The 26033-nt window shown below is 39.4% G+C and overlaps 1 protein-coding gene across 2 annotated transcripts; it reads right to left on the reverse strand.

Annotated features, from left to right (window-relative positions):
* Positions 1 to 3404: 3404 nt before the first annotated feature.
* On the reverse strand, positions 3405 to 26033 carry EEF1E1 (eukaryotic translation elongation factor 1 epsilon 1). Of its 2 annotated transcripts, none has more exons than XM_009241417.4 (4): positions 25844 to 26033; positions 20721 to 20921; positions 13699 to 13794; positions 3405 to 3843 (listed from the first exon to the last, which is right to left on the reverse strand). In XM_009241417.4, the coding sequence occupies exons 1-4, from the start codon at positions 25928 to 25930 to the stop codon at positions 3703 to 3705; spliced, it is 525 nt and encodes a 174-aa protein (XP_009239692.2). In that variant the 5' UTR covers positions 25931 to 26033; the 3' UTR covers positions 3405 to 3702. The 2 variants fall into 2 exon arrangements, with proteins under 2 accessions (XP_009239692.2, XP_063581399.1); XM_063725329.1 differs by lacking the exon at positions 25844 to 26033 and adding an exon at positions 25175 to 25564.

Raw genomic sequence — 26033 nt, forward strand, 5'->3', positions numbered from 1 at the left:
CTTCCCGTGAATCACAAATGTTCCTAATGGCATCTAGAATGCTGAATCCTTTCCAGGTTTTCAATTTACTTTGCCTACTCCATCAGAGAAATCACTATCTATGGCAGCTATAGCCTTACAAAACATATTTCTTTTCTTTCTTTCTTTCTCTCTGTCTCTCTGTCTTTGAGAGGGAGTCTCGCTCTGTCGCCCAGGCTGGAGTGCAGTGGCTTGATCTCGGCTCACTGCAAGCTCCGCCTCCCAGGTTCACGCTATTCTCCTGCCTCAGCCTCCGGAGTAGCTGGGACTACAGACGCCCGCCACCACGCCTGGCTAATATTTGTATTTTTAGTAGAGACGGGTTTTCACCGTGTTAGCCAGGGTGGTCTAAATCTCCTGACCTCATGATCCGCCCGCCTCGGCCTCCCAAAGTGCTGGGATCACAGGCATGAGCCACCGTGCCCGGCCTACAAAATGTATTTCTTAAGTAATAAGACTTGAAAGTTGAAATTACTCCTTAATCCATGGGCTGTAGAATGAATGTTGTGTTAGCAGGCATGAAAACACTGTATTTATCTCCTTTTTATCTCCATCAGAGCTCTAAGGGTAACCAGGTGTATTGTCATTGAGCAGTAATATTTTGAGAGGAGGCTTTTTTTCTGAGCAGTGTCTCAACAGTGGGTTTCAGTAAACCATACTGTAAACAGATGTTCTGTCACCCAGGCTTTGTTGTTCCTTTTATAAAGCACAGGCAGAGTAGATGTAGCATAATTTTTTTTTTTTTTTTTTTTGAGATGGAGTCTCGCGCTGTCACCCAGGCTGGAGTGCAGTGGCAGCGATCTTGGCTCACTGCAAGCTCCGCCTCCCGGGTTCATGCCATTCTCCTGCCTCAGCTTCCTGAGTAGCTGGGACTACAGGTGCCCGCCACCACGCCTGGCTAATTTTCTGTATTTCTAGTAGAGATGGGGTTTCACCGTGTTAGCCAGGATTGTCTCGATCTCCTGACCTCGTGATCCGCCCGCCTTGGCCTCCCAAAGTGCTGGGATTACAAGCGTGAGTCACTGCACCTGGCAAGATTTAGCATAATTCTCAAGGGCCCTAGGATTTTTGGAATGGTACATGAGCACTGGCTTCAACTTCAAGTCACCAGCTGCATTAGCCCCTAATAAGAAAGTCAGTTCGTCCTTTGAAGCTCTGATGCCAGGCACTGACTTCTCTCCAGCCATGAAAGTCCTATGTGGCATCTTCTGCTAATAGCAGGCTGTTTCATATACACTGAAAATCTGTTGTTTAGTGTAGCCACCTTCACCCATGATCTTAGCTAGATCTTGCAGTCTACATTAGCACTTGCTGTTTCACCTTGCACTTGTGTTATGGAGATGGTGTCTTTCCTCAAATCTCATGAACCAATATCTGCTGGCTTGGTTTCAAACCTTTCTTCTGCAGTTTCCTCACCTTTCTCAACCTTCATAGAATCGAAGAGAGTTAGGGTCTTCCCCTGGATTAAGAGAATGTTGGGGCTGGTTTCATCTTCTGTCCAGACAACTCAAACTTTCTCCCTATCAGCAATAAGGCTGTTTTGCTTTCCTATCATCTGTGTGTTCACTGGAGTAGCACTTTTATTTATTGACGTATTTTGAGACAGGGGCTTACTCTGTTGCCCAGGCTGGAGTGCAGTGGCATGATCACGGCTCACTGCAACCTCAACCTCCCAGGCTCAGGTGATCCTCCCACCTCAGCCTCCCAAGTAGCTGGGACTACAGGCACTCCACCATGCCTAATTTTTGTAGAGACGGGGTTTTGTCATGTTTCCCAAGCTGGTCTTGAGCTCTTGGGCTCAAGTGATCTGTCCACCTCCACATCTCAAAGTGCTGGGATTATAGGCATGAGCCACCACACCCAGCCAGCACTTTTAATTTCCTTAAAACTTTTCCTTTGCATTCAAGTTGGTTGTTTGGTGCAAGAGGCCTAGCTTTCAGCCTGTTTTGGTTTTGACATGCATTCCTCAAGAAGCTTAATCATTTCTAGAGAGAGATGTGCAACTCTTCCTTTCACCTGAGCACTTAGGGGCTACTGTTAGGTTATTAAGTGGCCTAATTTCAATACTCTTGTGGCTCGAGGAAGAGGGAAGCCCAAGGAAAAGGAAAGAAATGGGGAACAGCTGGTCAGTGGAGCAGTCAGAACACACACAACATTTATTAAGTCTGAAGTCTTATATGGGCATGGCTTGTGGCACCCCAAAAATAATAATAGTAACAAAGATCACGGGACACAGATCACTGTTAACAGATAGAGTAATGAAAAAAATTCAATGTCATGTGAGAATTACCAAAATGTGACACAGAGACATGAAGCAAGCACAAGCTGACGGAAAAATGGTGCCAGTAGACTCGCTCGAAGCAGGGTTGCCACAAACCTTCAATGTGTTGAAGATGCAGTAAAATGAGGTGTGCCTGTGCTCACACACCTGGCCTGTTAAGTCTCCTGACTCAGTAACTTTAGAGACAAAAATGGGGGCCTGTTACAATCCTCATTTTGTTATAAACAAAAAAATCACGATTTGTCTGGAGAAGAGAAAGGAAACTAACCTTACTGATTGCCAAGAGCTACATATTAGGCTTTTTTCTTCATGTTGTCTACTTTAATCCTAATTTAGCATTATCTTAATTTTTATTTTTAGAGATTAAGAAAATATGATTAACTGCTTTGTTTAAAGTTCTGCTAGAACTTTGAAGGGTCCACTGGTCAGACTCAGCATCAACATCAAAACATTAAGTAGCATTAAACGGGAAAGCCCCCAAAGACCCCATTTTTCTCATTATTTGTAAAGATAAGGTCTTTAGCTCTACAATAACTATTATTTATTCAACCAGCAAGTTATAAAATATACAGATCTTTTAATAAAGTGCCTCTGTTCTTCACACAGCACTTTAACAGCAGTCTTTCCATGAGACTTGGCTTTCAGTTTAGAAAAAATCTAGTAATTAAAAATCCAAAATTAGTGGGACAATAAGACTTTCCCATCTCTTTGTTTTTATTTTCCTCCTTACAGGAGGAAGAATTTCCCATCTCTTTTTGGCCACTGCATATTACAATAAGCCCAACAACAAAAAAGAATCATTAACTCAAGAGGAATGTATCTTACTCCAGTTTCCCGTAGGGCAGTTCAGTAGTTAGTTTCACGCCAATGAGTACTGACTACAGAAAGAAAGAAACAACGAAAAAATATTTTTTCAACCACATTTACTAGCTCACATAAATATTTTAAAACAAATCCATCTGTCTTCCCTTTCAGTTTCCTTGGCACAATTTATCACAGTTCTTAACAAACTATCATAAGTATCCATAAGGGGAAAATGAATTTTAGAATATGAAAGAGAGGTTAATAAATAGCCAAATATGTCAACCATTGAAAGGACCACCAATTTTAAGATTAAGCCTGATTTGCAACTTTTATTGAAATACATGTCATCTATTAAAAACAAGGTTAATTTATAACTTGATCTCAACTTGTTTAATAGCAATTGAATTTTGACATAAAAATTGCAAAACTTCAACTAAAGAACAAATAAAACATTCAGACACAAGTTTACACTTCAAAAATTCTATCAACTTCAACAAATAATGAATGGCTGTATATTAATTTACATTAGTCCTGTGGTCCAGAGTACATTTTCCATTTAAAACGTTTTTACTAGATCTTCTGTATGGCATGGACAGCTTCTAGTGGGAATTAGTATATAGTCTGTTCTTGATGAAGACAACACTAGACAGATGTTGCCTGATGCCTGGATAATGCTGAATGTGACAAAACCAGCGAGACACATTAAGATATTTCTCCTTTTCTTGAACTGTCAGGTCAACCTAAGTAGAGATTAAAAACATACACACACAACACAGATGTTACATAAGCACAAATATTAATATCACTTAAGTAGGAGATAGAAGTTGAAAAACAACAACATCAATCCCCCAAGAGTTCTCAAAAGCCAACATATTCAGATAGGAGTAAAAGTTTCAGCCCAGTGAACACTGACTTGTAAAAGTTCTTCATGTTCAATGTTATGTTCAGTACAAAACCTGATGTGCTTCCTGGGAAATACCAAGTTTTCAGCAAATGCAAAATTTACATTAACTGAGGATTTGGATCAAATAATTTGTTTTTTACTTCATTGGAAAGGAAGATAGATTAAGATACAGTTCTTTCTCTGGTATTCTTTAGTAAACCTAAAAAAAGGAAATGATCCATTTCAAGTCAGTATTGCTTAATATAAGGAGGGGCTATTTCCAGTGGTGTGTGACTCAGATGAAGGAGGCTGAGTAAATGCATGAGAACGGACCTTCATAATTCTGTTTGCAATAAAGCTGAACTCAATCTTTTAGTGAATGTAGCAGTTCACCCAATTTGCTATCAAGCTACAAGAATGCTCAGAGATTTGGTTAGAGAGATGTGATACAAACTGCAGGTGCTTATCATTTCACTGGGCTCAAATTCCAAAACAGGTGACTCAAAGACTTGTCTCTAAGATAAATTTTAGAATTATTGAGAGTTATCAGGTAAAGAGAAAACCAGTAGGGCAGTAACTTGCAGCCATGACCCCATGAATGGGTAGTGTAGTTCCTTCTCCTAAGTCACATTTACTTAACAGATAGTGCAAGTCTCTATAACACTGACAGGAGTGTTCGCAGAAAGAAATAACTCAGCCACCCTACAAGCGGTACAAACTCCCCAGTAGCCTGCTTGTTGGGAGACATTTTTAGTGAGATGAACTTCCTTTGCTTTTCAGAATTTAGCACATACCTGTTCTGCAAACAAACATTCTGCTAAGTTACCAGATCACCAAAGGTGAAGGATAAATCACTCTACATGCAATAATTATTACAGAATACAAAAGGATATTAACAATAAAATTAAAAAGTAGGCAGTATTTTCTCATTAAATGTTTATTTGGACTCGTATTTGTTGGCTCGGTTTACTTAAGTTGTTACTAGGGAGAATCTTCACTGCTTCTGTTTCATAAAAGTTTAAGTTTCAGGTTTTAGTGATACATACTTAAGTCCTACACACAAGCTGCTCTAGCACATAAAAACATTCATCTTGTCTAAGGTGTGTAAGGTTGTGTCTACTTAGAAGGATGTTACTATAACTGTCTCATCTATAACAGTCAGTCCATGGCACAGAGATAAATAACACATCAGTCAAGAAAACTGGTCAAGTATGTCTTTTTTAATGTAAAAGTTTAATTTTTATTATGAAAATTCATGGTTTCACATGAAAGAATTACATTAGGCTAACTGGTAGATTCAAACTGAAAGGAGCATCTACCTGTCAGGTGTGTTTTCATAGGCAGCACTTAATCTGTGGAATAAACTGAGCATCAGTCTATATTTCAAAAATATTTTGAAAAATATTTTGTAAAAGAGCATTTTGTTCTTTTTCTAAATCTTTACCATACATAAACTTCAGCAAGGACTTCAAAAAATTTATTAAAAGCTCAACCAGTAATAAACAGAGCTGCAAATCTAACAAGAAATGGGAGCTTTCTTACCAAAAATGAATAAATGAATGAATAAAATTCAAAATCAACTTCGACAAATCTCTTTGTCTAAAGCAAACAGATGTAACAATAAGTTTTACTCCAACTTGATTTCATGTCAGCTGCTGAAATATATGATGATTCAAATCTGACCTCTTTCTTACCATTTTAGTCCTTTCATAGCTCTTTCATTTCAGATAATTCTCCACTCAGCCATTTGGTAAAGCATTTCCAAATAATAGAGTACTAATGCTTGTTTATGTTCAAGTTGTTCACCCAGATTTTAAACTAGGTAAAAAGGGCAATGTTATGTGTGATATTTGTATTTCAGAACAGCATTTGGTGTCACTGAGGACTAGTATAAGTTGCTTACAGGCCTATTATTTAAAGAAATAATAACATACAGAACACAGCAAAATAAATATTCTCCAACTTAAACATTTTACATTTGGAGTCTCTAGAGTCAGGATTATCAACAGACTCACAGTAAAAAATAGTTTTTATTCCAAGAGCTCCTAAAGCTTCTAAAAATTCCTAATTTATTCCAATAATTTATTTATTATTATTATTTTTTGAGACAGAGTCTTACTCTGTTGCCCAGACTGGAGTGCAGTGGCGCAATCTGGGCTCACTGCAACCTCCACTTCCTGGGTTCAAGCGATTCTCCTGCCTCAGCCTCCCAAGTAGCTGGGACTACAGGCACATACTACCACACCTGGCTAATTTTTTGTATTTTTAGTAGAGACATGGTTTCGCCATGTTGGCCAGGCTGGTCTCGAACTCCTGGCCTCAAGTGATCCACCAGCCTCGGTCTCCCAAAGTGCCTGGATTACAGGCATGAGCCACTGCACCCAGCCCCCTATTCTAATAATTTTTAACTAGATGATCCATTTGACAATATTTTTAGATGATCTATTTTAAGAATGTACATTTATACATTTTCCCTCAGGAAACTTTTGCCAGAAACTCACAGAGTTTTTCAAAAAGGATGAGGTTACGGTTACCACTTTCACCTCTTTTTACAGTTTAAACTTTGGAACTTGTCCCTTTGAGTCTGAGATAATTATGAGTGATCTTGACTTGTTAACTGTGCTACTTTTTTGGAAGACATTCCCTATATAAACTTACTGTAAACAAAGAAATGAACAGATTTCTCCCCTCACCAAATTTACAGATTTTAAAAACATTTCTGATGGGATCTCCCGGACTATTTCACTTACAACACTGGTTTTCCACCATCCCTTTCTAGCTCAAGTTCTTTTTCCTTTCTTACAACAGGAAACAATGCAATTGTTCTAGTTGCCATTTCCTGCTTCATGTTGATCTGCATGCCAGTGTGTCTATAGTGGTGCTTGGCTCTTTCTGCCTAAAATAATAATTCCTTTTAATTTATATTGGCACTCTGTCATGACTTTGATCTTTAAAGCCAAGCAGATAATATTCTGAATCACTAATTTTCCATGAAATCATGTGAGAAACACTTTAAGTGACCCGTTCCAGATCAGGGTGACACGCTGCTTTGCTACCTTTCCAACTGGCATCACGCTGCCGACTTTGGGACATTCTTTAGGGCCAGTGCTCCTGGACTATTTTTGCAGTTATTTCTTTTATTTTTCCTTTCCTTATAAAAGAACCACATGCCTCCAATGGTGCTCCAAACTTCAGAACAAAAGTATTTCAGTTGATAACAATCTTACAGTCAAGCAGCACATAATATTACAAAGGATTTTAATAATCTTGAGTAACAGTCTGTTCACAGGGATGACTATCTACTAGTGAAATCACTTTAAGAAAGCAGTGAGTCACTGGTGTTATAATAAACAGCCACACTAACAGGCAGTATAACAAAGGAAAGGCAACATAATATTCCTCAAACGGAGTTAAGATAGACCAGATCTTAGAATAACTCAGCCATGACTAAAATTGGGCTCACAGTGAAACAAAATACAGTGGAATTTTCTGATGACTCGAAGGTTCCTTGACTGCTGTTTTGTACACTGTGCTGATTACGTATTCCGTACTGAATAATGCGAACAAACAAATTAAGGAATGCACGAGGACAAAAATAAATAATATTGCCAAAGCAAACAAAGCACGAAGACCTGGCAAATATCAGCAGGTGGCCAATCTGCACCTCACACCCACCCTACCTTAACACCTAGAAATCATTTATTCCACATCTGAATGTATTTGTACCCAACTTAACTGGAATGTCATTTAACACCACAGTGCAATTCTGCCATTGTATAGGTTTTAGTCTGTGAGGCCTGTTCCTTGAGAAGGTGTCTATTTCTTTGATTACTTTGCCTGCACTTGGACTAGAGTGGGAGAGATACTTTGACTCATGATAGGAACCCAAAAGGATGGTCAACAGTGATTTACATATTAATCTATTCAATTTCACTTTGAAAAAGATAAGGATATCTTTAATCACAACATCCTAGTCACTATATATGAAGAGGACATACACTCCAAACTAGAAAATGTAAACACATACAGAATGCTAAATATTATTAATGTAACCCTAACTTTAACATGCTGTACTGAATGAAACACTTCTAACCTGCCTAAAAACCAAGTGCCCTCCAGTGCACTTAGACTTGTAATTAAATAACTTTGCAGCTAGTACTATGAATATTTTGCACTATAGGATTATGACCTTATTCATTCTGCTGGCAAAGGAATTCCAAACAAGTTCCCTCCTTTTCAGAGTATTTCTTTTCCCTACTGCAAAACCTGCATAAGCTAGAGGAAAGGAAAATTTAATTAAACACTTGGTTTATGAGTTGCACTTCAGTATCATCTTTTTTATTTTTAATTAGATGTAGAAATACTCTCCTTCTTAATGACAGCCCGATGCTACAGCAAGCCAGATCTTGTGGGTCTGAACAGACATTCACCAGCCTGCTGGCTGTCATCACAAAGGATGACTGATGGTATTTTTCCTAATATAAAGCTTAAAAAGTTAAATGTCAAAACATATGTCACATTTAAATATATATTTTTTAAAAAGCCAACAAGTTTGTTAATGTGGTTTTCAGATAGAAATTGTTCTTGGAGCCCTGTTGGGTAGCCATGCTCACAGCAGCACAGTCTCACTAAAATCAAGTACAGACTCCCTCAAGTTCAAAGACTGTGTTTAGGCTGCCACCAGGAGAGAGATGCTTAAATACCTTAGCAGCAAATCCTCTTTACCTCGGAGGCTTTTTTGTTTTGAAATGAGGTAAGTTGTGCCTTATGATCATTTTAAATTCGAAAAGCTACTAAAACATATTGAACCTAGCATGGAATAAAAGAAGCTGGTAATCAATGTATTTCAGCTCCAATAAACTTTCTCCACATTTAAATAACATTACTTATATTACACTTTCACTACAAAGATAAAAAATCTAAAAAATCTGAAATAGGAACTATAAATTGGTACCAGTTGTTACATATTGCTTTGATTTATTTTTTTAAGACAGGCCTCACTCTGCTGCCCGGGCTGGAATACAGTGGTGCAATCATGACTCTGTGGCCTTGACCTCCCTGGGCTCAGAAGATCCTCCTACCTCATTCCCCCAGGTAGCTGGGACTACAGGCACAGAGCTACCATGCCTGGTTAATGGTTTTGTTTTTTTTTTTTTTAAATAGAGACGGGTTTTGCCCTGTTGCCTAGGCTGGTCTTGAACTCCTGGGCTCAAGCTATCTATCAGCCTCCCAAAGTGCTGGGATTACAGGCATGAGCCATCATGCCCAGCCTTAATATTGCTAATCTCAATAAGCATTTAGCTGCACAAGGCACTGTTTTAAAAGCCAAGAGGGGATGAACAGAAATAAGACAAATCCTCTTTGGTCCCTTATTTTGTGTAAATTGAATCATATTCTTTGTAAGTATGGGGAACATTCATTCTACTTCACTCCTGTTGTCTCAACGTAATTATTAATAGGCCTCCTTTCACAGACAAGTGTTTTGGATGAGAAATCATGTGGTCGCCCTATTTACAAAGAATATTTGTAATCAAACTTATCATAAGCTTTCCAGAACAGTGAAAATTCCCTTAGATAGCCAAGGCCATCCACATCTTCAGATATTTTTCTGACAATTTTATGATTCTGTATTCTACTTATCTGCCTCATTCATTAATAACATAATATTCTGACCAGAGATTAGCACTGGATTCCATTTTCTCTACTTCATTAATTGCTTTCATGTAAAACAGTCTAATTTCTTCAATAAGATTAATATGCCCCTGAAAATAGTTTTATACTTCTGTTGTCTCCCTCTCAAGTATGGCATAGTGGGCATACACAGTGGGCTCTCAATAAATCATTTAAAACTCATAATAGTTTTACATTAAATTAAAGATCATTCTAAGCCATTACAATAATGTTACAGAATTTAACATAATCACTGAGGATCTTTGAGGAACAATTCAGAATAAAGTCAAGTAAATTCAAACTGAAGGATTATAGCTTGAGTAGGGGACTAATAACTGTATCATGCATTATTACGGTATGTTTGGGGGGTGAGGGGAAACTAAAAGGAATCCACTTCTATGACTGTCATGAAGCCCAGGAGTTCGGGAGGGAACTGCATTCCATTCTGAATTTTCTGGTTACAATCCCTGTCTTTTCTCTTCAACCTCAACTGAAAACCCAGACTCAAGAGGCCTCAATCTGTGCCCTCTTATTCTTGGCAAATGGCAAAGCCAATTATGTAGGAGGCTTTTTCAGAGGAGAAAACGACTTTGTTTTTCCAAAAGACAAACCCTCCACTTTGCTTTATGAGGCAGATAGCAGCCCCAAACCATGGACAGGTTGGGGCCTGCGCAGGCCTCAATTATTACAGTATTTTATAGTTTATAATACAAAGAGCTTCCCCACACATTAAGACACTTCAGTCAGAAGATCTAGTTTGGCCCTTCCAAAAACTGAGCGCTGTGCCTTTAAACCACTCAAGTTTCCTAAGCATTAGTTTCCTTCTCTGTAAAAGGAGGCTAATAACACTGGTCCTATTTCCTTCTTAGTGATGAGGTACAGCGAGAAAGTATAGAGGCAACTCCTTGAAAAGCAGAGAGAAATACGTTTAAAAATGTATTCAGTGTTTATGGAGGGGTGACTACATACACATGCCAGGAATTACCTCAGACAATGGTGTTACAAATATGTGTCGCTACAATCATTGAGTCAAGCAGCTTATTTTCAAAGAATTTCAGTAAGAGTGAAACAAGCTAGACCTGAGGTGTATATGAGGTACAAACACACACAGAGGAAGAAGCACCTCAATATGGTTTAGGAGCCTGAGAGGGATTCAGCGGAGGAATGAGTGGGAACCGAGAGATTTGCATTTCATTGGGAAATGCAAATGAAGTGGGGAAGAAGGGAAGGGCTGGGACCAGGGAGCAAAAGAGAAGAGTAATGCAAGGATGCTGGGTAGAAAGAGCCCAGCATCCAGCAGGCTCTGGGGCACATGTTGTGGCTGAGAGAATGACAGGAAGGAGGATAGCAAGGGAGGCAGGAGTCAGATGAATTAAGACAGAGTTTCACTTTTGTCCCCCAAGCTGGAGTGCCTTGGTGCGATCTCTGCTCATGGCAACCTCTTCTTCCTGGGTTCAAGCAATTCTCCTGCCTCAGCCTCTGGAGTAGCTGGGATTTCAGGCATGCGCCATCACGCCTGGCTGATTTTTGTGGTTTTAGTAAAGACGGGGTTTCACCATATTGGCCAGGCTGGTCTCAAACTCCTGACCTCAGGTGATCCGCCCACCTTGGTCTCCCAAAGTGCTGGGATTACAGGGGTGAGCTACTGCGCCTGTCTGAGTTAATTATTTTGAGAAAGAAAAAGACATGGTCATGAGAAAGACTGCTCCAGGGGCCACCAAGCTCATCTCTTATAGTCCATCCTCTTTAGATGAACAAAAGATTCTAAATACTGGAACTTGGGAAATGTCATTGGGATCATAGGAAAAGACACATGTGAGAGGCATTTAGGAGCTGGAAATCAGGATCTGATTGACTGGATACATGAGGTGCACAATGCACAATGCACAAAAATGCATGAGTTCTTTTTTTCCACAGGGGGAAGATGGGTGTTGGGGTGATGGGGAGTTGAGCCAACCTTGTAGGCAGAGAGATGGGTATAAGAAAGCACATATTCTGGGGCCAAAGTGTCTGGTTTCTGGACCTCGTTCCACCACTTCCTTGGGCAATCTCAAAGAAAACATTTGACCTCTCTATGCCTCAGTTATCTCATCTGTAAAATGGGGCTGATAATATTAGTGCCTACCCTACATGGCTGTTATTAGGATTAAATGAGTCAACATTTGTACAGCATGAAGAACAGTGCCAAGAACATAGCATCATGTCATCGCTCATGAACAAATTTAAAATAAAGAGACTGATCATGTAGGTAGTGGGCAAGATTGAAGAAAAAAAGGAAATACAATCTGGAGCAAGATCCAGAAAAGGCAGGAGGCGGAGAGGAGATTCAGGTAAGAGGCCAGATGAATGGTGATATGGTTTGGCTGTGTACCTACCCAAATCTCATTTTGAAATGTAACTTCCACAATTCCCACATGTCACAGGAGGAACCTGGTGGGAGGTAATTGAATCATGGGGGCAGGTCTTCCCTGTGCTGTTCTTGTGATAGTGAATAAGTCTCATGAGATCTGATGGTTTTATAAGTGGGAGTTCCCCTGCACAAGCCCTCTCTGCCTGCTGCCATCCATGTAAGACATGACTTGCTCCAACTTGCTCCTCCTTGCCTTCCACCATGATTGTGAGGCTTCCCCAGCCACATGGAACTGTTAAGTCCATTAAACCCTTTTTCCTGTATATATTACCCAGTCTCAAGTATGACCTTATCAGCAGCGTGAAAATGGACTAATACAAATGGATCGGCCTAGGAAAAAGGCAAGGCTGAGACCAGGAAAAGGAGACAAGATAGACAAGGATGCCCAATCAGGCAGGCTGGAAGATGAAGGGATTCAGATGAACAGCCTCCACTTTTCTAGATGAATAATGGAGGAAGGCTCGGTGATAAGGACTAAAGATAAAGGAGGAGGGAGAAGGAAGGGGCTTAAGGAAGGAAGTAAAGGTTTGGAAGTATCCCTGGGAGAGAAAAAAAAGGAGCTGAGCCAGTATGAGAGCCCAGCTGCAAATGGATAGTCAACATTTTTAGTGGCAGTCATCTACAGTGTTGTAATTTCTCCAGTAGAGCTCAGCTTGGATCTTGGATGTAAGACTGAAGACATTTATTTGGACTGGCCAAGAGCCGGGAACTTACAGGGAAAGGGTGGTGACTGTAGGGTAAAGCAAAGGAGCTGAAGATACTAAGAGGACGTAGCTGAAGTTACACAAAAGGGGGTCTAGGTTGGGTGGGGAAGAAAGTATACAGATTTGGAAAAGAGGAGTCAAATTACATCAGACAGAAATTAGACACTAAGAGATTAAAAGAGCTAAGATAAGCGGTGTATTAGTCAGGGTTCTCTAGAGGAACACAATTAATGGAATATATATATATATAAAGGGGAGTTTATTAAGTATTAACTCACACAATCACAAGGTCCCACAATAGGCCATCTTCAGGCTGAGAAGCAAGGAGAGCCAGTCCGAGTTCCAGAACTGAAGAACTTGGGAGTCTGATGTTTGAGGGTAGAAAGCATCCAGCACAGGAGAAAGATGTAGGCTGGGAGGCTAAGCCAGTCTAATCTTTTCATGTTTTTCTGCCTGCTTTATGTTTGCTGGCAGCTGATTAGATGGTGCCCATCCAGATTAAGCTTGGGTCTGCCTTCCCCAGCCCACTAACTCAAGTGTTAATCTCCTTTGGCAACACCCTCACAGACACACCCAGGATTAATACTTTGCATCTTCAATACAATCAAGTTGACACTCAGTATTAACCATCACAAGTGGTTACACAGAAGATGGGGTACTGGAGTTAAGATCTAGAGGTGGAATGGTAGGAATATGGGGCCCAGGGGATGATGACAAAACCTAAAGTGTAGCTGGAGAAGTCACTGCTGAAGAAGAGCAGAAGCATAGGAAAAAAATCAAGGTCAAGGAAAAGGAAGCAACTGAAAGGAATTCCTTTCATTTTTATTTGATAAGCCAAAAATGCAAATCTGATCTAAATTCAAGACAAAGTTTTAAAAATCATTCTCAACACTACAAAAAAAAAGCCAGTAACTATACAAATACTCACTATAAAGCGATGAAGTCCATAGTACAATAGGATATCTGCTAATGTAAAGTTATACCCGGTAAGGTAGACTTTATCTTCAAGATATGAATTAAGATCCTAGAAAAAAGAAAAAACAAATAAATATTAATGTAAAAAACAGTAATAATAAAGTTAATTATCATATCATGACTTAAAAGATTTAGGCTACTAGAAAACAAAATATTGCCATTTAATAAATTTACTCTTTGACATTAATATTCATTCAAAATCACAAATAATACGCCAGTCACCTCATTTTAAAAAAATAGGCTAAACATTACTAGTCTTAAATAAACAAGAAAACATTAGAAAATGATATTCAAAGTGCCATCTATGATCATTTTAAAGTCTAGCTTTTTGTTTTTGGAAATATTTTGTTACTCATGCTCATTAGTTACACTTATTTTTTCCATTAAAATACAAAAATTCCCCAACAATTTCAATCTCTTTAGAGAATTCTAAGAAACTCTATACCCATGAAACAATAATTCGCCCATTTCCCCTTGCCTCTAGGTCCTGGCAACCACCAGTCTACCTTGTTTCTATGAATGTGACTACTTTAGATACCTCATATAAGTGCAATATAGACTATATGTACTTTTGTGACTGGCTTGTTTCACTGAATATAAAGTTCCTCCATGTAGCATGCAGCACATGTCAGGATTTCCTTCCTTTTTAGGGCTGCATAATATTCCACTGTATGTACAGATCATATTTTATCGATTCCTGTGTCAATAGACATAGTTGTTTCCACCTCTTGGCTACTGTAATGCTGCTGTGAACAGGAGCGTACAAACATCTCTTCAAAACCACGCTTTGAATTCTTTTGGGTATATACTTACAAGTACAATTGCTGGACCATATGGTAATTCCATTAATTTCTTGAGGAAGTGCTGTTCTGCTTTTCATAGCAGTTGCACGTTTTACATTCCCACCAACAATGCACAAGGGTTACAATTTCTTCATATCCTTACCAACACATGTTGCTCTGTGGGATTTTTTTTGGTAGTAGCCATCCTAATGGGTGTGAAATGATATCTCATTGTAAACGTGATCTACATTTCCCTAATGATTAGTGATTCCAGCATCTTTTCATATGCTTGCTGGCCACTGGTATATCTTCTTTGGCTAAATGCATACTAAAGTCCTTTGCCACTTTTGAAATCAGGATATTCGGTTTGTTTGTTGCTGAGTTGTAGGAGTTCTTTACATATTCTGAATATTAACCCCTTATCAAACATATGATTTACAAATTTTCTCCTACTCTATGGGCTGCCTTTTCACTCTGTTGTCTCCTTTGATTGTGTCCAGAAATGTTTAATTTTGACATAGTCCAATTTATCTATTTTTACTTTTGTTAGAGGTATTTTCTGGCAGACCAGCATGAATACGTCAATTTCCTGAGATGGAAAATGTTGCCTTCCCTTAAAATTAACACTTAATTTAGTAGAATAGGAATTTACATTGAATTATAGTCAATTAAGTGAAACAACAAATTCATAAAACCTTCAGAGGAGGTTTTGTAAATGAGTTATATGAACTATTATTAAATATTCTTTGAGGCTCCTCTAAGGACTAGATATAAAAAACTGTCCAGTGATCAACAGCATTTATTCTAGAATAATTCCTTAAACTATAGAGAGGGCATTTTGTTCCGATTCTCAAATCACATCTGTCTTAGTCCACCTGGGCAACTATAATAGAATACATAGACTGGGTGGCATGTAAACAAAAGAGACTTATTCCTCACAGTTCTGGAGGCTGGAAGTCTAAGATGAAAGTGATGGCAGATGCAGTGTCTGGTAAGGCCTTGCTTCCTGGTTCACAGGCAGCTGTCTTTTCACATGGTGGAAGGGGTGAGGTCTCTCTCAGGCCTTTTATTAGGGCAATAATTCCATTCATGAAGGCTCTGCCTCCAGGACCTAATCACCCCCAAAGACCCCACCTCCTAACTCCATCACTTTGGGGGTTAGAATTTTAACATATAAATTTGGGGAGGGGAAGTCAAACATTCAGACCATAGCAACATCCCAGAGTATCTGGAATATAGTGGTTCAGCAATCAGTAAAAAATGTTTGCAGAATTGAATTTAATCTCTTTGAGTTAGCAAACAAAGTTAACATGATACACGCTCAACATGAAGATAACGATGAAGACCTTTATGATCATCTACTTCCACTTAATAAAGAGTAAACACATTTTCTCTGACGATTTTCATTTAAAGACAGTCATTTTCAAAATGGTATATGAATATGAGCCCCTAAAGGTGGTACAGATAAGAACATAAAGGAATATGGACACAAATGAGACAGGCATGGAAGAATCAAAATAAAATTTGGGTGGAAAGGGTAGAACGTATTGGTATATTAGGGACTACCACTTAAATTTTATGGTACTCTGTTGAATGGATATGATTTCTCTCCAAATATCTTCAGAGAAATCAACTTTGAGAAAGTATAAGAAATAAAATATCTTCATTTAATTTCAAATAAAATAAATACATCTTCATTTAATTTCAAGAAGTATTTAAAGACCAGTTTTGTATATTTTCTCCAAAAACAGAATCTATATCCATGTTTTAGTGATAAAGACTGTTTTTTTTTTTTTTTTTTTGAGATGGAGTCTCACTCTGTTGCCCAGGCTGGAGTGCAGTGGCGCGATCTTGGCTCACCACAACCTCTGCCTCCAGGGTTCAAGTGATTCTCCTGCCTCAGCCTCCTGCGTAGCTGGGACTACAGGCACACAACATGACCGGCTAATTTTTTGTATTTTTAGTAGAGACAGCGGTTTCACTATGTTGGCCAGGCTGGTCTCAAACTCCTGACCTCGTGATCAGCCCGCCTCGGCCTCCCAAAGTGCTGGGATTACAGGCGTGTGCCACCGTGCCCGGCCAAGACTCTTAAAAATGTAGTTTTTATAAACTATGATTAGGTAATATTTTCTGGGTTCATGATATAAAGAAAATTTTTCCTACCAAAAGACAGAGTTTCACACATTCAAAATATTCACAGGTGAGAACTAATTATGTCTGACGTTCGTTTCCTCTTTTTTTTTTTTTTTTACAATTCTTTCTGATGCCATTGTCAAACTGTTAAATACTTCCCCTACAATTCCACCTGATTTTTCTTTTTCCTTCCATCTATTAAACTTTCTAATAATACAAAAAAGTTGAAAAAGCAGTAAAATAACTATATACCCTCCATCTAGACTCAACAAATGTTAGTGTTTTGCAATGCCTGCTTTTTGAAATTATATACTACCTTATTTATGAGGCATTTAAACTTAGCATTGTGGTTTTACCACTGAAATGGCACTTTGACAAATGAGAATTAAACCCTTTCATAATATCCTAAAAGGAAGAGTTTTAAAAATAAATAATAAAAACCTATACAGCCCAATATAAACACAGGCAAGGAATACATGTAAGTGAATTTTTAAAAATAATAAAATAGCTAATAAGCAGTATGAAAATGACACATTAATAATTTTATTTTAAAAAAAAAAAAAGCAAATAATTTTTGTTTTTTTTTTTTGAGACACAGCCTCGCTCTGTTGCCCAGGCTGGAGTACAGTGGGGTGACCCTGGCTCACTGCAACCTCCGCCTCCCGGGTTCAAGTGATTCTCCTGCCTCAGCCTCCTGAGTAGCTGGGACCACAGGTGCATGCCATCACGCCCAGCTAATTTTTCTGTTTTTAGTAGAGATGGAGGTTCCATCATGTTGGCCAGGCTGATCTCGAACTCCTAACCTCAAGTGATCTGCCTGCCTCGGCCTTCCAAAGTGCTGGGATTTCAGGTGTGAGCCACCGCATGCGGCCTCAAACGAATAATTTTTAAATTTTCTTGTTTTGGTAATTAAATTGGGGTAGTGAAGGAGAAAGAGGTAATACCATGTTAGTTTTGTGGAAGAGGCCACTCTCATATGCTATGATACTATAACAATGTACTTTTCTGGAGGACAAATGAGCAACATAACTTTAAAAATATATAGCTTTTAGCCTAGCAGTTTCTCTTGCAGGAATTTAGCCTAAGGACACCGGGTGCGGTGGCTCACTCCTGTAATCCCAACACTTCAGGAGGCCAAGGCAGGCGGACCACTTGAGGTTCGGAATTTGAGACCAGCCTGGCCAACATGCTGAAACCCCATCTCTACTAAAAATACAAAACAAATTAGCTGGGTGTGATGGCATACACCTGTAATCCCAGCTACTTGGGAGGCTGAGGCAGGAGAATTGCTTGAACCTGGAAGGCAGAGGTTGCAGCCTGTGTGACAGAGCAAGACTCTTAAAAAAAAAAAAAAAAAAAATTAGGCTAAGGAAACAAATGGAAATGTGCTAAAATATTTAGCAACAATCTAGTAACTACCCAGGGATAGATAATTTAAATTGTGGTACAATTACAGCTTAAACCTTGAACAACGCAGGTTGGAATTGCACAGGTCCACTCAAACACAAATTTTCTTCTGCCTCTGTCACCCAAGAGAGTAAGACAAACCCTTGCTCTTCTTCCTCCTCCTTAGCCTACTCAATGTGAAGTGAAGACTGTGAGGATAAAGACCTATATGACAATCCACTTCCACTTAATGAATAGTAAACGTATTCCCTCCTCCTTATGATTTTCTTAATAATATTCTTTTCTCTAGCTTACGTTAAGAATACGGTATATAACACATATAAAATACAAAATATGTATTAACTGACTTTATGTTACAGGTAAGGCTTGCAGTTAACAGTAGGCTATTAGCAATTGAGTTTTTGGGGAATCAAAATTATACATGGATTTTCAACTGCTCAGGGAGTCAGTGCCCTGCACTGTTTAAGGGTCAACTGTATACGATATAACGCTAACATGTTATTAAAAGGAGGGTGTAAGTGAATACTTGTTGACGTAAAAAAGGTGCTGACAACACACTGTCGGTGAACAAAAAAACAGTTTACTGGCCAGGTGAGGTGACTCACGCCAGTAATCCCAGCACTTTGGGAGGCTGAGGTGGGCGGATCATTTGAGGTCAGGAGTTCGAGATCAGCCTGGCCAACATGATGAAACCCTATCTCTACTAAAAACACAAAAAAATGAGCCATGCGTGGTGGTGCGCACCTGTAATCCCATTTACTCGGGAGGCTGAGGCACGAGAATTGCTTAACCCAGGAGGTGAAGGTTGCAGTGAGCCAAGATTGCGCCATTGCACTCCAGCCTGGGTGACAGAGTGAGACCCTGTCTCAAAAAAATAAAAAGAAAAAACAAAACAAAACCAACAGGTTACCATGCCCAGTAGGTACCTGTTTTTTTTTTTTTTTTTTTAAATACATACACACATATATACAAAAGGAAAAAAAAATGCACAGAAAAAACACAAAAGGGGTTTAATAAATATCTGATGGCCAAACATAAGCATTAATAGTTCTCTCTTGTTGGTGGGACTATGGATATTTCAAATGTCCTCCATTTGCTTATTTGTACTTCCTAAATTCTGTAATATTTACTGCTTTTAAAATAAAAACAACACTGTCTTAAAATAGCAAAACAAAACAAATCAACCCTTTTCTCATCTGTGCATGTGGCCAAAATCACATTGCAATCCACTCTATATACAATCAGTCTCACTCGCCAGTCTGAGTTCCGTAAGGGCAGAAACTGTGTCTAATGCACCACCAGCCCTTAGAACTGCATCCTGGTGCACTGCAAGTGCTTATATTGTAGGTGCAGATGAGCAAACTGTGGTCAGACAAGGAAGACAATGCAAATTGCCCAGCTCCACATACATTTCAAAAACAGGAACATCTTAAATCAGAGGCTCTCAATTAAATATTTACATGTCTCAGAGATAACACTTTGGAAGTTACTTCTATGCTTCTAATACCACATCTATTAATATAACTTTTGAACCTTATAAACCCAATTCATTGAAATTCTGTTCCTATCTTTCAGAATTAAGTACTTCATTACTATCCTTTCCCTTGGAAAACTATAAAAGATGGTTGTGTTCACTTTTTATTTGCCTGAAATCTCACATTCACTTGGAGGTAGGATATGACTGCTTCCCCCTGGAAATGCTGTGAATAGTAGGGGCACAAGAGAAGGGTCCCTGTGAATGACCAACATGATATTAAGAATAAATGGTTGATCACGACAGACATACAAAGAGCCAAGCTCTGAATCTGACTTTGTACCAGTTCTCTTGACGGCATCTATCAAGAATACAGTTTGAACCATTTTCCCCAAAGTGATAAAGGAAGACCTTTCTTGCACAACTTATGTTGCCATGATATAACAATCACAATAAAATTAAGAAACAGAAGGAATTCCTACAATGATATGCTGTTGTCTGAATAACCTCTTAAGTTTCTTTCAAATTTAAAGCTTCAACAAAATCTTAAAATCTGCCTTCTTTTTATATAAATAAATTAACAAAAATAACTTCATTTGGAATTTTTTTTATTCTTGGTAACTCTGAAGCTATATCCAGTAGATTATTTTATTATTTGATGCCTTTGAAAATAAAAATTTAAAGCAATGATTCCCAAAACAGGGAAAGGTGAGCTTTCCCAGATCAGACAGTTTTTTCAAACTACAACCCTAAAAGATTGATTCTCTCTTGCCTCTGAGAAAGTACTTTACCCCTTAGAGAATCGGGATTGTCGAGTGGGGCATCACATTAAAAAAACAAAAAAAGTCACATAATACTGTAATTACTGACTATGACAAGGGTTCTGAAGGAAAAGCACAGGGTGCTGTGACTGCATATAGAACAAAGAACCTCAGCCAGCTGAGAGAGAAGTAGTCAAGGAAGTTTCCAAGGCAGCATATCTCAGCTGAGATTTGAAGGGGGACAGTGGTGGCGGGGGAGGACAGAGTCTGTTCCAGGCAGAGGGAATAACAGATGCAAACTACTGAGGCAGAAGGAAAGAGGTGAAGAAGGCCAACAGCTGCAGCTTTTTAATCTCAGGGGAAAGAGATTTCTGATTAACAGTTCATGCATTTCAGCCTATAAGAGGAGTCACGATACCTTCAACAGTGTGTGGATGTCATTTTTACTGGAGTGTCCATCTACTTGAGTGACCCTGTATTCTAACCACTGCTGAACGATTGCTTTTTCTTCTGCAGTACTCCCCAGCAAATATTCTTTGTTGGCTTGCTTGACTAGATGAGCTGCTATAGTAGTCAATCCTGTTAGACTTGGACCATTGTTTGTCTGAAGAACTGGAATCTTAAAAAGAAAAAAAAAAGTTCACAGAATTTAAAAAACAAGGACCACATCATGATTATAACTTCTAAGTAACCACGAAATCCCTCAACTGTTTTCTGAAATAATCCCGGATTTTACTCTAAGATACTAAATTACATACAAATGAAAGTCTAGAAAATAGCAGTTAAATAATTTACAATTTGGTAACAGGTGCTTGATGATGAAACTGGTAATAACATTGCAAAAATCCGTATAATATTACTACAATAATCAGTATAATATTACTACAATAATTTTAAACTATGTACAATGAGAGAAAATGGAAGCTCTAATTATACTGTATTAATTTCAATCAAGTTTACCTGCGCCCTATTATATAGCAAAGTGAACATACTTAAATAAACCTGACTTCATGTTTCCCCTATTACAATAGCAATATAAAGGATCAGGTTTGCTTGCTTATAAGAAACTGACAATTAATTTAAATTTTATTGATACACAAATAAGCACAATGCATTATGAGAAATGTAAAAGAAAATGGAAAGTATTACCTAATGGGAAGACTGACCAAACACAAATAACAAATATACAATCTCAATGACTTCAGCAAATGAAAAAAGAATTTTTTTGGGGGAAGACTGCTGCTCTTTTCAGCAATGAAACAGAAATAGTATCTTTTTTTTTTTTTTCATTTGAGACGGAATCTCACTCTGTCACCCAAGCTGGAGTGCAATGGCATGGTCTCGGCTCACTGCAATCTCTGCCTCCTGGGTTCAACTGATTCTCCCACCTCAGCCTCCTGAGTAGCTGGGACTACAGGCACGTGCCACCACACCCGGCAATTTTTTGTATTTTTAGTAGAGACGGGGTTTCACTATGTTGGTCAGGCTGGTCTCGAACTCTTGACCTCGTGATCCACCCACCTCGGCCTCCCAAAGCTCTGGGATGACAAGTGTGAGCCACCGCACCTGGCCGAAATACTATCTTGTTTTCTATAATGATTTATACTTTGCAAGGCATTTTCATACATCTACATCAAAAGGACTTGGTGAAGTATACAAGGAGATTAATACTCTACAGGATACAGATTCAAAGTAAGGAGGTAACTTCAAAGTAAAGGAGGTAAAATTCTTTCCACTTTCCATTCACTATTCATAGCTCCTTGACTTCTCACTTTTTTCTTCAATTCAAATGAAACCACAATCTTTAAGATCACCAATAAATTAAATGTATTAAAAGAAAACAGTATGGAACCCTCTGAGGGGTGCCAGTAATGTTCTATGCCTTGATTGGGTGGTTACCTGAGTGTGTTAACTTGGTGGTAACATCAAGATCTGTGTACTGAATGCATGGTATATTTTGGGGAAAAAAGAGAAATCAAATGACTCACAACTGCTGGGTGGAGGGGACACAACTAACTCTAAAGAGAATTATTTGTAAAAATAAATTATCCACAACACAAGCATGCTCTAAAAAAATTCCCAGTTACGTTCTCATCTAATCATTACATCTTCTAAGATAAGGTAAGTCATCTCATCCTCATTTTACAGATAATAAAAACCAAGGTTGCTTGGTTTGCAATGGCAGAGCCAGGGTTTAAATAAAGTCCTATTGGCTCAAATGTCCATTTTCTTTCCTTTACATAGCCTAAAATACACAATTCTTAGGAGACACATACTATTTTTACATTCATTTTAAGGTTCCACAGTCTTCAAAGTAATTACTTTTAATGGCTGCATATGCAATAGCGTGCACTGCATAATGATATTCTGGTCAACGATGTTCTGGATGGCATATCCAATGGTGGTCCCCTAAGATTATAATCAAGTATTTTTACTGTACCTTTTCTATGTTTCAGTATACTGAGATGCACAAATACTTACCATTGTTACAACTGTCTATATTATTCAGTACAGTAACATGCAGTACAGGTTTGTAGCCTGAAGGAGCAATAGGCTATATCATATACCTACTATTTGTGAAGTAGGATATACTATCTAGGTTTAAGAACACTCTAAGGCTGGGCGCAGTAGCTTACGCCTGTAATCCCAGCACTTTGGGAGGCTGAGGTGGGCAGATCACCTGAGGTCGGGAGTACGAGACTAGCCTAACCAACACGGAGAAACCCCGTCTCTACTAAAAATACAAAAATTAGCCGGGCATGGTGGCACATGCCTGTAATCCCTGCTACACGGGAGGCTGAGGCAGGAGAATCCCTTGAACCTGGGAGGCGGAGGTTGCAGTGAGCCGAGATCGCACCATTGCACTCCAGCCCGGGCAACAAGAGTGAAGCTCCACCTCAAAAAAAAAAACTACAAAAAAAACAGAACCCTCTATAATGTTCACAAAATGATGAAACTGCCTAACAATGCATTTCTTGAAACATATCCTTGTCTTTAAATAACACGTGACTGTATGTCAATGTGTTGATGTACCATAACTTAAAGAATCAATATCCTAGATAAGGATCTCTGAACTGCTTTCAATTTTTAACTATGATTGGTAATGTTGCAGAGAATGCCTTATTGCTGGCTCACTGCTGTCAGCTGTCTTCCCAAAAAATGGCTGAATCTTATCACATATGGCCAACCATTTCCCCATACAAGTAAACAGAAACTTTCACTAGCTGCTAACTGCTAAAATGCTTTAATTAAAATTAAATTAAAAACCACACTCTGAACTCGAAAGTCTTCACAGTTGGGCCTCAAACTGTAATTTGGGGTTTACCTTGCATTGCATCATTCCTCATATTGGTTTACTTACTGCCCTAAACTTCCCAATCCTTCATAATTTATTGGTTTTACACATCTTTCAAAGCATAATCCCTTAAATGCCAGCTCTTCCATGAGTTTATAAATCCATTTTTATAGTCAGAATTAACTTCCTTTTTCACACTCCTCAACAGTGTTTTACTCCATATGGAGTCCTAATTAGAGAAAAGAAGTCAGGTTGAGGGGACCAAGGGAAAGCAAAAAGAGACGGGCGATAAGCTACAAGTCTGCCTTTCTTCATGGTCCAGGACACAGCCCTTCTGCACAAATAACTCAACAATCTTTCCGTGTGCAGCTATCACTGGACCTTCGGCTGATAGAAAACTCAAGTTAGCTCACTGCAACCTTGGTGTTATCAGTACCGCACAAACCCCTCTTCAGCACACAACAGGTACTATTCCGTAAAATCCCCAGCCAGCCTTTGTTTCATTGCAGTTAGCTCCTCTCTTACTAACTTGCCTGTTGCACTCTTGCAACATATTTTCATACTTTCTCTAATAAATCTGCTTTTCTTTACCTACAGCTGTCCTGGTAAATTCTTACCCTGGCGTCACCAGCCCCAGAGAGTTGCTGCTCACCCGCGACAGTCCATAAAGTGCTTACTATGTTGTGCTTTAAATTATTTGCTGATGATTGTTTCTCATACTAGATAATACTCATATCTTGGCAATGGTCCCTAAAAAATATAAACTAGGCCAGGCGCAGTGGCTCATGCCTGTAATCCCAGCACTTTAGGAGGCCAGGGCATGTGGATCACCTGAGGTCACCAGTTCAAGACCAGCCTGGCCAACATGGTGCAACCCGGCTTCTACTAAAAATACAAAAATTAGCTGAGCGTGGTGGCGCACACCTGTAACCCCAGCTACTTGGGAGGCTGAAGCAGAAGAATCGCTTGAACCCGGGAAGCAGAGGTTGCAGTGATCCGAGATCATGCCATGGCACTCCAGCCTGCGCGACACAGCAAGACTTTGTCTCAAAAAAAAAAAAAAAAAAAAAAAAAATATATATATATATATATATATGGCACTCTTCCAATTTAAATGGTTGCAATGTTTGTCCACTCGGCCATATATATTATCTTTATACTACATATATATTATATAATATATACACTAAACTAAGGAGTAGGGGCCGAAGGGACGGAATCATCACTGGGGCAGAGGAAACACCAAAAGAAGGCCACTTTGGCTCCAACGCCTACTCTGCCACCAATCACAGGGCTGATCTTAGGCTGAACACTTAACCTTTCTAGGCTTCAGGTTAACTTAAATAAAAACTATACTACTACTTTCTAGACAAGATCTCCACATGGACCAAATGAAGAAGAGAAAAAATTAAAGACAAAAAACAAACATCATTTGGAAAAAATCTCAAAGGAGCGAAAAAAACATATATCCAAAGTAGTCTTCCTACAACCAATTTCCTTCTCTAATACATTCCTTCTACGACAAACAACTATAAAACACAAACGTTCTAACAGTGCCTCACCAGGCAATCTCATACCTTGTGATGTTTCCCGCATTCTCTGTGGGACGTACGCATAAACTGATAATCCAAGGCCTTAGAAACTCCTTCCCCGAATCCCCAAGATTGGGCCAAGACTCCTTAGGTGTTCTCTCTGCCATTTATGGTGCAACGTGGCACTCTTCCAATTAAAATGGTTGCAATGTTTGTCCACCCGGCCAAAAAGCAAGCTTCCTGAGAGGAGGCAGCATGTTCCCCTAAATCACCGCTGTATTCCCCAGGCCCAGCACGGTGCTACCTGGCACCCTGTTAGCTATCACGGAGTCGCTGCGCAATAACTGAATGAAAGGTGCGATTACAGAAAAAAAAAAAAAGCCAGTTACCGAATACATCCCAGGTTGGTCTAAGAGCCCTGTGAGGACCTTCCTCCAACTGGTTTTGTTTCCTCATAATGGGATGATGACAATTTCCCAGGAGGTGAAGTTCAGGCCAAGCCCAACCTGAGCTAGTTACCCCCTCCCTCCAGGAGGTAGGATGGCAGGGGCCGAGGCCCAGAGGCGCCAGCCGGCTAGCGGCGCAGACACGTGGGGAGCCGGGTAGCAGCATCCTCGCTCCGCCCGTATCGGGTGGCCGGCCCGGGTCCTGCCAGGACTCGGCAGGCCTCGCTCCCGTCCACCTCTTTCCCTCCGCGCCGCCTCTCCTTCTCACCTGTCGCTCGCCCTGAGCACTGTATTTATTCCCTTTACTCAGTCCCAGGGACTTCTCCAGTAGCGACAACTCTGCGGCCGCCGCCATCTTCCGGCCGTAGCTCCTGGCGGACTCCAGACCTGCAGAACAAGAACCTCCGGCATTGGTGGAAACGGAAGTCCCTCTCCTGCAAACTTCAGCGGCGATTGGC

Source organism: Pongo abelii, chromosome 5 (assembly GCF_028885655.2).
Source record: "Pongo abelii isolate AG06213 chromosome 5, NHGRI_mPonAbe1-v2.0_pri, whole genome shotgun sequence".
NCBI classification, from domain to species: domain Eukaryota; kingdom Metazoa; phylum Chordata; class Mammalia; order Primates; family Hominidae; genus Pongo; species Pongo abelii.

Excerpts from the sequence above, each read along its gene's own strand:
- EEF1E1 (XM_009241417.4), bottom strand. The coding sequence starts at position 25,930 with ATGGCGGCGGCCGCAGAGTTGTCGCTACTGGAGAAGTCCCTGGGACTG. Across the intron at positions 20,922-25,843 it reads GTGCTCAGGGCGAGCGACAG|ATTCCAGTTCTTCAGACAAA; the intron begins GTGAGAAGGAGA and ends TTTCTTTTTAAG. Across the intron at positions 13,795-20,720 it reads ACATCCACACACTGTTGAAG|GATCTTAATTCATATCTTGA; the intron begins GTATCGTGACTC and ends TCTTTTTTCTAG.